Here is a 15,197-nt window from a genome sequence, read left to right on the forward strand (position 1 = left end):
TCAAAATAAAAGTACCAAGTTAGATTGTTATTATGGTGACTGTCAAAATAAAAGTACCAAGTTAGATTGTTATTATGGTGACTGTCAAAATAAAAGTACCAAGTTAGATTGTTATTATGGCGACTGTCAAAATAAAAGTACCAAGTTAGATTGTTATTATGGTGACTGTCAAAATAAAAGTACCAAGTTAGATTGTTGTTATTATGGTGACTGACAAAATAAAAGTACCAAGTTAGATTGTTATTATGGTGACTGTCAAAATAAAAGTACCAAGTTAGATTGTTGTTATTATGGTGACTGACAAAATAAAAGTACCAAGTTAGATTGTTATTATGGTGACTGTCAAAATAAAAGTACCAAGTTAGATTGTTATTATGGTGACTGTCAAAATAAAAGTACCAAGTTAGATTGTTATTATGGTGACTGTCAAAATAAAAGTACCAAGTTAGATTGTTATTATGGTGACTGTCAAAATAAAAGTACCAAGTTAGATTGTTATTATGGCGACTGTCAAAATAAAAGTACCAAGTTAGATTGTTATTATGGTGACTGCCGTCAACAAAGGATCGAAGCCTGAATGTTTCCAGAAAGTCTTTATTCGCCTGGGTACAACGGAGTCGTAGTGTTTTGAAAGAGTAAACCGACGCCCCCAAAATGCTGTGAAAGTTTTGCTTTTCACTTGGAATGGAATCTTGGCTGCAGCTTTAGAAGTTCTTCCGTGGATGAAATGACAACACTGACTGTGTCCCTTCACAATAAACCACCACAGCTCCTGAAGGAGTTCAGTTTCAAATAAAGCTAGTACGTCGTGAGAAATGGGAATAAAACCAGATTAGAATGTGTTGCTACTTTCAAGCAGGAGTGTCTAATCCGGCCTTCAGGAGGACGTTGTTAAGACTGAAAGTGACTGGAGAGAAATGAGGGATTTTATTGTTGTAGCTGACTCGGCACAACACTCGGACCCGAGCTGAGAGATCAGCAGTGAAAAGTAGTGACTGAATTAATGAGCGTAAAGCCGCTGTCAGGGTGAATAATATGTAAAGAACATGCAAAAAGCTGCAACTAGAGGAGCTGGTCTGGTGAGGTTCTACTGCTCACCAGTATTCCTCCTTTAAAAACACTCGGTTGTTTGGTTCCGACTCAGAGGAAAGTTCAGTTTGACCCAGAGTTCGTCTTTCAAGGTGGTGGTTGTTTCTGGTTCTGCTCCGTGGAGACGGGATGGAGCTGGATGGAGCTGGATGGAGCTGGATGGAGCTGTCACTCCCGGTCCGAAGCCCATAAATAATGTAAAAGTACAAAGAGTAATATGCTCTAATATTCTGGCAGATGAACACAGTGAACTACAAATGATTTTAAACCAAAACTAAAAACTTACCTTTTAAAAAAAAAACAAGAAAAAACCTCTTAATTGTCTTGTACGTGTTCCTTTATATATAATACATACAATTCTTTTTACTTACCTTTTAAACTTCCTGTAGCACTTTGTTTTAAAGTGTGTTAATAATACTACTACTAATAATACTAATAATAATAATAATACTTATTTATAATATATCATCATTATCATTATTAATATGATTATTTTTGTATTTTAATATAATTATTGTGTGACTACCTCGACGTTAAGGAGCTCAGCTCAACACTTCAGAAATCAGAACCTCAAACATGAACATATATATTCTAGTGAAGCTGTTAATCCCAGCCTGTCACTCACATTTAATTTAAAAACTCATAACTCAGCAAGTATTTATGATCCTGATAAAATTCAGAAACAACCAGAAAGAAGAAAGGTTGACCGTTTAGTCTGTATAGTGTCGGGACCTCAGCGTCTGGGCTCAAACTGAACGTTCTGGATGAAGACCGAGCGGATCCACTGGATGTTGGTGTGTTAAGGTGTAGTTGGGTCGGGGGGGGGGGGGGCCAGCTGAGGCCACGCCCACTTTCTCCTGAGTGACAGGAGATTTGAATCCCTGGAAACCTGCTGAAGGTCAGTTTCAACAGACGTAGAGAGAAGAAATGTCACAGATCAGCTGAAGCACCAGAACTCTTCTCCTCCTCCTCCTCCCTCTCTTCATCCTCCTCCTCCTCCTCCTCCTCTTCCTCATCCTCCTCAGTCTCGGTTGTCAAAACAACCGTCTTCATTCGTATGTGCAGCCTGACACCAGTTTAGCTTCTGTGTTTCTCTTTTTGTTTTTCATCAAATTACAGACCAGGGATGCACCGATACTACTTTTGTAAGAACAGGTACAACTACAAGTACTAACCTTTAGCTACTTGCCGATACCGAGTACTTCTACGAGTATAGCCTTCAGCTACTTGCCGATACCGAGTACCGATACGACTATAACCATTAGCTACTTGCCGATACCGAGTACCGATACCAGCATAACCTTTAGCTACTTGCCGATACCGAGTACTTCTACGAGTATAGCCTTCAGCTGGTTGCTGATACCGAGTACCGATACCAGTATAACCTTTAGCTACTGGCCGATACCGAGTACCGATCCGAGTATAGCCTTCAGCTGCTTGCCGATACCGAGTACTGATACTCTTACTTTTTCTTTAGACTCGAATGACGTTGAAAGTCCACGACATTTGATTTGGACGCCCTCTCCAGTGCGTATCGTGATCTCGGATCAACATCACCCGCCTCTAATATATGAGGATATATTTAATGTTGTTATATGATGCAGCATGAAATACTACCAGCAGTGTGGTACACGGCAAGACGAAACATCGCAAATCATCAGGGTTCTCCACATTCACGGGTGACCTGCTGGTGGCGCTGTAAGGTCATGACCTCCTCGTTTGGACCAATCACGGATCAATAATCCCCGGGCCGGTGTGTGTTTGGTCGTGACGGTGAGACTGTTTGGGCGCTGGCAGTGGCGGTGGATGGTAACGGCGGCGGAGAAAGAACCCGTTCACCTCGCCGTACCTTTAAGCACAAAGCGTGCCTTGTTAGTGGCGCCTTTAAAAGCCAGGAGGTGGGGGAGGTGAAGGACATTCCTCTGACACGCTGAATGGCCTCTCGCTGTGGACACTGCAACTGGATCTGCAGCAGGCCCCGCCCCCCCGGCGCACATCTGCCTGGATAGAAGTCCTGACACCTGGAGAACACTCGACGAGGGTCGTCGGGTTCAGCCGGAGCGTCTCGCTGGATTAAGGTCCAGTTTACACGGCGATAACCTTCATCGGGGTTTGGGCGTCGGTTCACACAACGCAAATTTTTGAAAACTGCTCCCAACATGGAACTTTATGAAAACGCCTGCGCTCCGTCCTGAGTTGACGGAGCGCTGCTCCCGGTCTCCATGGCAGTGGTATCTACTGGTTCTGCACATGCTCAGTAGAGCCAGTCAGAATAATGCTTCCTCCATTGTGTCGTGACTCCCAGTGCATGTTCTCCTGGACTTGGTACTTTTATTTTGACAGTGACCGTAATAACAATCCAACTTGGTACTTTTATTTTGACAGTGACCGTAATAACAATCCAACTTGGTACTTTTATTTTGATAGTCACCGTAACAACAATCCAACTCGGTACTTTTATTTTGACAGTCACCGTAATAACAATTCAACTTGGTACTTTTATTTTGACAGTCACCGTAACAACAATCCAACTTGGTACTTTTATTTTGACAGTCACCGTAATAACAATCCAACTTGGTCTGTCCACTAGAACGTTCTCCCAGTGTTCATGTTTAGAGCTCATTGTTCTCTGCTGTGTGTGTGTGTGTGTGTGTGTGTGTGTGTGTGTGGTATTCACACTAGCAACAGCGCCAACTAGTTGCCCAACATGGAAACGACATTATTTTCAGGATGTTGCTGTGTCGACGCAGAACCTTCCTGAAACAGAGACCATGCGTTCCCAGGCTGTGGGTGGGTGCTGTTGTGCTGAGGTTCCTCTGCAGGTTCCTCTGCAGGTTCCTCTGCAGGTTCCCTGCAGGTTCCTCTCCAGGTTCCTCTCCAGGTTCCCCTGCAGGTTCCTCCGGCGGTCGGACGGTGTGAAAGCTGGTCATTAGCATGAAGCTGTGTGTGGGAGGGACTCGGAGCCCACTCAGCGCTGCTGTGGGCCACAAACTGCACCCGGCATGGAGAAGGGAATAAAAAAAAAAAAAAACATTACGCAACCGCCGTGTCATTGTGTACAGCAGAGAGGTAACCATGGCAACCTGACTCAGAGACTGAGCAGAGGGAGGAAGAGTGTGGAGGATAATCCTGGGTGGGTGTGAACAGGGAGTCTGATCAGGATGTACAGATACGAGGGTTGATGTGTGACATGAAGCTAACGTCGCCGCGTCCTTCCAGGGTTTGATGGTTTCTTCCAGCTGCTGTGGCGTGAATACGATGGTTCCATTGGTTCAGTTAAGAAACACATTAGTCCGGTCAAACGGGCTCGGTTATGGAACACGGACCTCCTAGTGGACAGGCCACCAAGTTGGATTGTTATTATGGAGACTGTCAAAATAAAAGTACCAAGTCCCAGGAGGTTATGTCCTGGGAGTCACGACACCCCCGGCGCCACTCCGGCCGTGGTCGCAGCGCTTCAGGTCATCGACTCGGGACGGCACCGGGCGATTCCACAAATGTTCCTTTTCTTCTATTCACACTATGGAGGCGTCGGAGCGTTTTCAAAAAGCTCCACCTTGGGAGCCGCTTCCAAAAAGTTTCATTTTCAGTGACTGTGAAAAACTGACGCCCAAAACACCACCAAGGTTCTGTGTTTTCACGTGAAACGGGCCCTCGGCTTGTAGTGTGAATCATTCAGCCTTCAGGTCAAAACTGCTGATCCTGCTAAAACTGCATTTTGAATATCTGAAAAATTTGCTGACATTTCCATTTCACATATTTCAGTTATTCTTCAAAAGTAAAATTTGAACACTATTTTTGTAATTTCCTACTGAGAAGAGCACGTTCACAACACGACTGCACATCTTTAGAATCCTGAAAATTATATAGCAGCTTTCTGAAAAAGAAAGATCTTTTTGGTTTCATTCCTGCGGAAACGTTTTTAATTAAAAAAAAGTTAAATTCTATAAAGATATCTTATAGTGTGTGTGTGTGTGTGTGGGGGGGGGGGGGGGTCTGAAAAGGATAAAACTTAAACAAAATACCTAAAATATGAATATAGATATTAAACTAAACGTGGGTGAAAACAAAAACAAGTGATAAATAAAGTGGTAGAAAAGTTAAAATGGCTCGTTTGGTTCCATAAGGCCTGAAATTATTATAGCATTTTTAGCTAAAGTGGCTAAATTAGCTCAAATGGCTAAAACTAAAGAAAACACATTAAAATACTAGAAAAAGGTAAAGAAAAAAGAAAGTAATCAAGCCAACGTGATTGAAATGGTTAAAACCTCTTAATCTGAAAAATGGCTAAAGAATAGTTGAAAGACTAAAATGACCAGAATTGTTAAAAGTGGCACCAAATAATTACAAACAGCTAAAAATGTAATAAAATACCAAATATTCTAAACATGAGACGCAATACACACACATTTTGGTCCAAACTTCTATTTATACAACCTGGTGGTGTTTGTTACCTTTAATTTGAAAGGTGTTTTGAAGCTGCGGGTGAATTTAATTTGTCACCAAGTGAACTGGAGGCTCTGTTGGTGACAAACGTGAAGCTGTCGCTGGTGGTTCTGACGGGTTCTGCCGCTGGGAGAGGAACCCTGGAGGAACGGAGCAGAGGGGCGGGGCTAGAGTCGCAGCCTTAAAGGGACAGTCACAGAGAAAGGGCTCGGGTCTCTCTCACTGCTGATGGAAACCTGCCGGAGCGAGGCTCTCTGGAGGGCGGCTCGTTGACTCACCTTCACATTCCTTCTCTTCATCTTCACTTCTCACTCTCTTAAGTGCCGTTTGCCAGCGAGGCGGTGTTTTGTTTTCTTTTGAACGTTTGAAATCCCCATGAAATATTTATCATTGGATCGTTAAAGTTAACGGCGCCATCGCTCAGCTGGTCGGGCTTGAGTTTTGACGGGAGGCGTAGGAACAGAGTGGTGGAGTTACTGGTCCGGCTGGCACTCTGGTAACTAAAGTGAATAATTAAACTGCAGTACGGCTGTTTTTCACTTCCTGTGGTTAAATTAAACATAAACGTCTAATCTGTGGGTGAAGTACGACTATTAGATCATCAGACGTTACACCTCCATGTCTCACTTCTGTCTTCCTGTCAGGCCTCGTTCACACCGTCGTCTTCTACACAGCAACGTTCTGAAAATGATGTCCGTTACCATGGCAACGGCACAAACAGACGAAATAGCATGTTGGTCCACTAGTTGGTGCTGCTGTTTGTTTTTGTGATGAAACCACATTTATTTTCCTTTTGTCCTTTTACTCCCTCCCTCTTTCATTTCCTCCCTCCCTCGCTCCTATTTCCTTTCCTTCATTTCTTCCCTCCCTCTTTTCCTTCCTTCCTTCCTTCCTGCCTTCCTTCTTCCTTCCCTCTGTCCTTTTCCTCCCTTCCTTCCCTTTATTTTGCTCCCTCCCTCCCTCCCTTCTTTTCCTCCCACCCTCCCTCCCTCCCTCTTTCCTTCCTTCTTCCTTCCCTCTGTCCTTTTCCACCCTCCCTCCCTCCCTCTTTTCCTTCCTTCCTTCCTCCCTTCCTCCCTTTCCTGCCTTCCTTCTTCCTTCCCTCTGTCCCATTCCTCCCTTCCTTCCCTTTCCTTTGCTCCCTCCCTCCCTCCGTTCTTTTCCTCCCACCCTCCCTCCCTCTTTCCTTCCTTCCTTTTTCCTTCCCTCTGTCCTTTTCCACCCTCCCTCCCTCCCTTCCTCCCTTCCTTTCCACCTTCCCTCTTTCCTTCCGTCCCTCCCTCCCTCCTTCCATTCTTCTCTCCTCCTACCCTTCCCTTTCCTCCCTTCCTTCCCTTTCCTTTGCTCCCTCCCTCCCTCCCTTCTTTTCCTCCCACCCTCCCTCCCTCCCTCTTTCCTTCCTTCCTTCCCTTTCCTTCCTTCTTCCTTCCCCTCCCTTCCTTCTCTTTCCTTCCTTCCCTTTCCTTCCTTCTTCCTTCCCTCTGTCCTTTTCCACCCTCCCTCCCTCCCTTCCTTTCCACCTTCCCTCCTTCCCTCTTTCCCTCCGTCCCTCCCTCCTTCCTTTCTTCTCTCCTCCTACCCTTACCTTTCCTCCCTCCTTCCGTCCTATTCCAATAAGACAGGTAAATCCTGCCACCCTCTCCACCTCCGTCTCAGACTTTGAAATGTTGATACCGTTTGAACCAAACTGCTTCCACTTCCTTCTCCGACTCGTTTGTCGTCTCGTGTGTCACCGTTGTCTTCTCGGCTTGTTTCTGCCCCCGAGGCGCCAAAAAAAACCTGAAAAAAAAACCACACAAAACCAGAATATCAGGTTTAAACGGCCTTCCAAGAGTAGCTGCACGTCACATGATGTGTGTTTTGTTTGGCCCGCGGCTCGACGCACTCCTGACTGGGAATGAACAACATGCAAGTAAAAACATAAAAAACCTTTAAAAAGCCGGTTTGTTACACAAAGAACTGGAGGTGAGATCACACTCATTGTACTCCCACTTAGTGTGTGTGTGTGTGTGTGTGTGTGTGTGTGTGTGTGTGTGTGTGTGTGTGTGTGTGTGTGTGTGTGTGTGTGTGTGTGTGTGTGTGTGTGTGTGTGTGTGTGTGTGTGTGTGTGTGTGTGTGTGTGTGTGTGTGTGTGTGTGTGTGTGTGTGTGTGTGTCATGTTCAGCTGCTGTCAGCCCAGCCTGTGCCAGACACCCTGCGTCGATGACTTGAACTTCAGACGGAGCTCGTTCTCACCTCGTTCTCACCCAGGAAGCTTCCTCCGCAACACAACCCCGCTTCCACTTTTATACACTGAAAAAAGAGGCACTTTTAATTAAGGAGAGACGATTCCATGGCGGTAGATGAACTAGCGATTGTGGGATACCTCAGTCTGCCTCGGTTGTGTGTGTGTGTGTGTGTGTGTGGAGCTGCTGGTGGTTCAGTTTAGATGGATGAAAACAAAAGTTAGACTCATGTGAAGTTTCATCTAAACGTCTCGCCAGCAGCAGCCTTGAATTTAAAAGGTAAATATTAGATTTCCTGCTCGTGTCAAAATACCAATACATAAGAAGAGTAGAGGAGAGGGTTTACATTTACCTCATAGTATATTTACTATATTTGCAAAATTGTACAAATTCCATAAATAATAATATGTTCAGAAGGTTATTTGGCCTAAATTGTCTATTTTTTAAACGTGATTCTGTTCGGGCTTTGTTTTATATCAGAAATGGTTTCGTTGCACAGTTCAGAAACATACAACTCAAAAATCAATGTAATTAATGTGATTGTAATAAAAAATCACGATTTTATTACAAAGAAAATCAGGATGATATTTGTGCCGTTTGGCCGCCCGGTCACAGGATTCAGTTTGTCAGAGTGGTGACGGAGGCGGTGACGGAGGTGGAGGCGGCGGCCTGTTTACACGGAAACAACTTCAGGTGGAAACGCAAAACTGAGTGGAAAAGCGTGATGAGTTTACACGAAGCAGGACTGCGTGATTCGGTGTGTTTCCTGTTCCTGTGGTTCTCCTCTGCTGAGCTCGGCGACTGGATCCTGCAGAGGAAAGAAACCCGGGTTTCCTCCTGCTGTGTACTTCCACTCCGTCTCTGTGCTGATTCAGCACCATGGCAGCGGTCTGAGCTGCTCCTGCTCGTCCCTGGAGGATAACGGGGATTTCCCTGCTCGCAAGTAACCAGAGGTGGTTTATCGTCCCCAGCAGACGGATCCTCCACCTGAACTCCATTTTAAAGACTCGCAGACTCTTTTAACTCTGCGACCCGGAGATGAAATAAGAAGTGTCGTCTTTCTGTGTTTCTCTTGAACACGAGTGCAGGATGCACAAACGATGTTGTGTAAACGGAACCCTAATCTATCAGACTGAGTCTTTAATCCCAGTTGCTAAAGATGAGATCTTTTTTAGTTTTACTGGAGAGTTGATGGTGTTCAGTCCGTCTGTGATGCAAAAAGGAAGAGCAGCGCATGTCGGCGCCGAGTAAATCATAAACACGACTGTGGTTTCATCCCAGATAGACGCTATATATATATATCTGGATTTATCTATATCTATCTATCTATATGTGTATGTATGTATATCAGGGTGGGAAAAAGAGCCTAGAATACCTAAACCTGCTGATCTAGTTGCAGTAAAAATCGGTGGTAGATGATAAAGTGGACGTGACACAGATTCGTCTTCTGTCTCAGATCGTCAGGACGTTTCTTTCCTTCTGGTTTCCTCTGCCGCTCGCCGTGTCGGCGTCTGGATGCTGCACGGCGACACGGCGACACGGCTGGCCAACAGACGGCGGCACCAGGCCGAGGAGACGTTTGCCAGATCGGTCTTCAGTGCCCCCCCCCACCCCCACCCCACCCCCCCCCCCCCCCACCCCCCCCCCCCCCATGGGTGCTTGGTACACCGAGTACTCGATGACTGCAGTCCTCAGCCATGTGTGACCCGGCTGCTGCTGCCGGTGGCGTTTGGGCCGAGTCACCGCCGAGTCAGCGCTTTATCCTCTCAGGTGGTGTCGCCGGGCAGGCGGGAGTTTCCATGACGGCACCGCCTCTGAAATGTCAGGCAGGCTCGGTTTAGATTCGATATGAGCTCTCGGCCGAACGCTCGGCTTTATTCATCATATTTAACCTGGTTTGTTCTCCGATGCAGTAAAAACAGCACCTCTAGTCCTCGGCGCCACATGTTTCCCCTCCAGCTGCTAAAACAGGCGGCAGAGACGCTTTCTGCCTTTTCCTCTGATTTGGGAATAAAAAAAAGAAGAATCTCACTAAATGCTGGCAGAACTCCCTTCACTCCTACATTCCTTACCTGCTCCGCTTCTCGTTGAAGATTTGAGCTGATTTCTTTATTTATTTATTTACTTATTTATTATTATTGTGTATTTATTATTTATTTATTTGACCAACCTTTCGCAAAAACTGTTCACCCGAATTACACAAGAGTTTCTGAGTAACGTTTTTGAGAGCGATTGGGTCAAAGGTCAAAGGTCGAGGTCACGAAATGGTCAAAAATATAGTTTTGTCATTTAATCTGATTGATGTCACACCAACCCCACAATGTTCAGGTGTCAATCCCTTATCCTCTGACATGCCTCATGATGCAGTGACGTCATTACCCTGGTGAGCGGGTCAGGGTCAAAGGTCGGGGGTGGGGGGGGGGTTACACAGAAATAGTCAAATGTGTGTACATCAGTGTCAAAGAGTGAAAACATGAAGCGATTCAAACGACCAGGACGAATGATTGAAGCAGTGATGGATCAATAACCTTGATCTCCCTTGGTTTCCATGCCAACAAATGTGGCGTTGGGGAAGGTCTGCGCTCTACCGAGCGTAGTTCTAGTTGTATCTGTCAGGAGGTTATTTCTAGCAGGACCGGATGTTTCTGACAGGTTGACGGTTCCAGTTCTGGTTCGCTGTTGATGTTTAATTGGACGTCCTCTTCCCGTCCTGTCGACAGCGGGCAGTTCGCGGTGGTCAGAAGATGTCGGCACAGGAGTACGGCCGTGGAGTACGCTGCCAAGTTCATCAAGAAGCGACGCAGCAAGTCGAGCCGGCGAGGCGTGACGAGGGAGGACATCGAGCGCGAGGTGAACATCCTGAAGGAGATCCAGCATCCCAACATCATCACGCTGCACGAGGTGTTCGAGAACAAGGCCGACGTCATCCTCATCCTGGAGCTGTGAGTTTCTCTTAAAGTCCTGGTCCCACAGGCGTCGTCTACGGTGGCCCAGGAGGGCCAACGACACAACACACCTGCAGAAAGTCTCAACACACCCACACAAAGTCTCAACACACCCACACAAAGTCTCAATACACCCACAGAAAGTCTCAACACACCCACACAAAGTCTCAACACACCCACACAAAGTCTCAACACACCCACACAAAGTCTCAACACACCCACACAAAGTCTCAACACACCCACACAAAGTCTCAACACACCCACACAAAGTCTCAACACACTCACACAAAGTCTCAACACACTCACACAAAGTCTCAACACACCCACACAAAGTCTCAACACACCCACACAAAGTCTCAACACACCCACACAAAGTCTCAACACACTCACACAAAGTCTCAACACACTCACACAAAGTCTCAACACACCCACACAAAGTCTCAACACACCCACACAAAGTCTCAACACACCCACACAAAGTCTCAACACACCCACACAAAGTCACAACACACCCACACAAAGTCTCAACACACTCACACAAAGTCTCAACACACTCACACAAAGTCTCAACACACCCACACAAAGTCTCAATACACCTGCACAAAGTCTCAACACACCCACACAAAGTCTCAATACACCTGCACAAAGTCTCAACACACCCACACAAAGTCTCAATACACCTGCACAAAGTCTCAACACACCCACACAAAGTCTCAATACACCTGCACAAAGTCTCAACACACCCACACAAAGTCTCAACACACCCGCACAAAGTCTCAACACACCTGCACAAAGTCTCAACACACCCACACAAAGTCTCAATACACCTGCACAAAGTCTCAACACACCCACACAAAGTCTCAACACACCTGCAGAAAGTCTCAACACACCCACATTCCATCTGTGACCACGGGGCGTCGCTGTATAAAAACAGAATGCAAAATAAAAAACAATAAAATGAAAAAAGAGCGTCAGGTGGATATTCTGACTTTAGAACTCATTGAACACAAATGGAAAGTTTCTATTTTAGTAACTTTCCCAACAACCATCCTGACTCCATATGAAGCTTCTTTCTTTCAAATATGCATTGTTGAATCCCAGCAGTCACTTCTTTCTGATTCCTGCCTGTGATTGGGAGTCGGTTGAAATCCCGTTTGTCCACGTGGGGCTCTGGACACCGTTGTGGGGCAGGTTTGCATTCCAGGCGCCCCCCGACATTGAAACACCTGAGTGCAGCCGACAGGTCCAGTAATGAATGTGCTGTTCAGGAATTTGGAGGAAGTCGTAACGAGCAGGAAGCCCGTCGGGGCCTTCGGCGGAGCGCGTGAGCGGATAATGAGGCCGCGGCTCCTCGCCAGCGCCATATTGAAGAGCAGGTTGCCATGGCGATGAATGGAAACTCATCTTTTCAGCTCAGAGTTTTGATGTTATATTAATCTCTGAGAGGAGTCCTTAAACTGAACAAATTGAATCGCCAATTTTGAAGGAAAGAGTTTTTGTTATTTTTCCGATGTTGTGTGAATCTTTACATGTAAAGCAGAGACGTCAAACATACGTCCTGCAGGACACAGACCGGCCCGAAAGACGGTCGAGTCCCACTGATGGGATGAAAAAGAAGACGATAACTTTGGGTCCCTTTCCACCAGCAGTTGAAAAGTGGATAGGATAGGACAGGGCAGGAGGGACTGTTAGGAGATAGGAGGGACTGTTCGGAGGGACTGTTAGGAGATAGGAGGGACTGTTAGGAGACAGGAGGGACTGTTAGGAGATAGGAGGGACTGTTAGGAGACAGGAGGGACTGTTAGGAGACAGGAGGGAGTGTTAGGATGGACTGTTAGGAGATAGGGGGGACTGTTAGGAGACAGGAGGGACTGTTAGGAGACAGGAGGGACTGTTAGAGATAGGAGGGACTGTTAGGATGGACTGTTAGGAGATAGGAGGGACTGTTAGGAGACAGGAGGGACTGTTAGGAGATAGGAGGGACTGTTAGGAGACAGGAGGGACTGTTAGCAGATTGGAGGGACTGTTAGCAGATTGGAGGGACTGTTAGGAGACAGGAGGGACTGTTAGGAGATAGGAGGGACTGTTAGGAGATAGGATGGACTGTTAGGAGATAGGAGGGACTGTTAGGAGATAGGAGGGACTGTTAGGAGATAGGAGGGACTGTTAGGAGACAGGAGGGACTGTTAGGAGATAGGATGGACTGTTAGGAGATAGGAGGGACTGTTAGGAGATAGGAGGGACTGTTAGGAAATAGGAGGGACTATGAGGACGCACTCATCTGTGTCGTCACTCCCCTTCATTTGGTCCAGTGCCGTTCAAGCAGCACTTTAGAAACCGGATCAACCCTCCTTTAAAACGTCCTGCAGTTACACCAGCTGCTGGTTAGGTGGCGCTGTCGCCTGAAACAAACACTGACCAGAGAGGAAGTAAAGAAGAAACGCGGCTCATTGATTGGTCCGGACTGAAAGAGGAAGTCCCGCCGCTTTGGCCCGTGGTGGCTAGGCTAGTTAGCTCGTGGCTAATGGGTAGCCTCAAACAACCGTGGTATTTAGTCTTCAGACCAGATATCAATGAGTCTTCCTCACTGCCTCTTCCTCTCTACTCCTGCTGAACTTCCTCCAAGCCTCTGTTCCACCATCGTCTCTCTCTCTGTGTTCCAGCTGGCGCCCGACGCCTCCACAGCTCTCGCTGTATCTCACACATTCCGCCGCTGCTCTGCGCCACTTCCACCCTGCATTGTTTAATTGTGTTGATTTTAATTTCACTCCATAATGACGTGTAATTAACCTCTTGTGAGATTAAATCCAGCGCCTGAGCAGCCGGGGCGGCGGAGCGCTCCAAACATCGGCCTCGCGTAGTAAAGAGGAGGCAAACAGGCCAGCGTTTAAAGCTCATGAATTATCTGGAATCCTGACTTTGACAGGCTCGTCGCCCGCGGAGACGCGGCGGCTGGTTTCCTCCTTGAAGAGCCGGTCCAGCGATTTCTGCAGACGGCAGCCAGATGTTTGTCGTCAATATGTTGAGCAGGTTTCTAGTGTGAAGGTTCCGATGCTGTTGAGCAGAACAAACGTCGGAGCTTCCGTAGCTCTTCTGGCGACGGCGCCGCCAGCATACCGTCCTCCTCTCCGCCGATCCGGAGCAGAGCTGCCAGAGTTAACAGGCCGCAGCTCAGATATGAATCCACAGCTGGAAACGATGTTTATTTTGGAGCGAGTGCTTGTGTTTGATTTGAATCGGGGAGGCAGGCGATGACTCAGTGTGGAAGCTTGTTCTTTTAATGCTGCGTAGCTGCTGACGGCTCCACAAAGGAAGTCGCTCCTCGTTGACTCTTACACTGGCGAGAGTTTCTGCTCTACCACCGCTGAAAGTGAAGAATCGTTCACTGGAGAGGAGACGTGGTGGATTCTGACATGATAGATGGCGGCCGTGAGGAAAGGAAATGAAGTCCAAACAAATGGAATCATGTCCAGGCGATATATTATCATTATTATTCCCGACAGTGTTCACACGACAACGTCTTAAATGAAAACGTTTTTTGCCTTTTCGTCTCACAGAAGTTGCGCCTTTACACAGCTCCATCCTGAAAGCAATGTCCGTTTCCATGGAAACAGTGGAAACACTGAAAACGATGTGGAACACGGACATTCTGGTTCGTTACTATGGTGACTGTCAAAATAAAAGTACCAAGTTAGATTGTTATCACGGTGACTGTCAAAATAAAAGTACCAAGTTGGATTGTTATTACGGTGACTGTCAAAATAAAAGTACAAGTCCCAGGAGAATATGGACAGGGAGTCATGACACTACTGAGCATGTGCACCAGCCGTCTCCATGGAGACGGAGCCCGAGCGTTTTCCAAAACGTCCGTCCCTTTTCAGTCGCTCTGTTTACGGTTGTCGTGTAAACGGAGCGACTGAAACGCTTCAAAAGTTTTGCATTTTCACTTGAAATCGTTGCCGTGGAAACGGGCCCCAACACAGCCCAGTGTGGGTCTCTGTACTGTGTAAAGGAATTTTAAGAATTGCGTAACTATTAATTCAAACATCCAGACAATGCGTTTGACCATATTAATACTGAATATATTAAAAATACATTTGTACGACACTTGTAATTCAGCTCAAAGTGTTTCATGGTTGAAAAGTAAAGAAATAAAATAAATCCCCAAAGCCTAAGATTAAATAGATAAAATAATAAAAGCCATGTGTATCGCTCTGCAGTATTCTAGAGGCTGGAAGGCTCTTGGAGGATTGCAGTATTGCAGTATTGACGCAGGCTCTAAGGTTCTCAGGTTCACAGTACAGCAGAGCCTTCATGTATTGGTTGCGTGTAGATACTTCTTAGTATTTGATGGTCATATCAGTACTCAGTATTGGGAAGTAGCTGCAGGTTTGTACTCGTCTTTTTAAAAAGTATTAACTAACCCTGCCCAGAATGCAGTGGAGGTTTTCCTCTTTCACTTGGTACTAGAACGGGCCTCGGTGGAGCGCCG

General features: G+C 46.4%; 1 protein-coding gene across 1 annotated transcript in view; it reads left to right on the plus strand.

Moving 5' to 3' along the window:
• Positions 1-15,197, plus strand: part of dapk1 (death-associated protein kinase 1) — a 65,809-nt gene that overhangs the window by 20,196 nt on the left and 30,416 nt on the right. The window contains 1 exon segment of the mRNA XM_080467334.1: positions 10,481-10,702. Coding sequence (XP_080323460.1) covers positions 10,481-10,702 — 222 coding nt within the window.

This window comes from Lipophrys pholis (genome assembly GCF_963383615.2).
Source record: "Lipophrys pholis genome assembly, chromosome: 7".
Taxonomy (NCBI): domain Eukaryota; kingdom Metazoa; phylum Chordata; class Actinopteri; order Blenniiformes; family Blenniidae; genus Lipophrys; species Lipophrys pholis.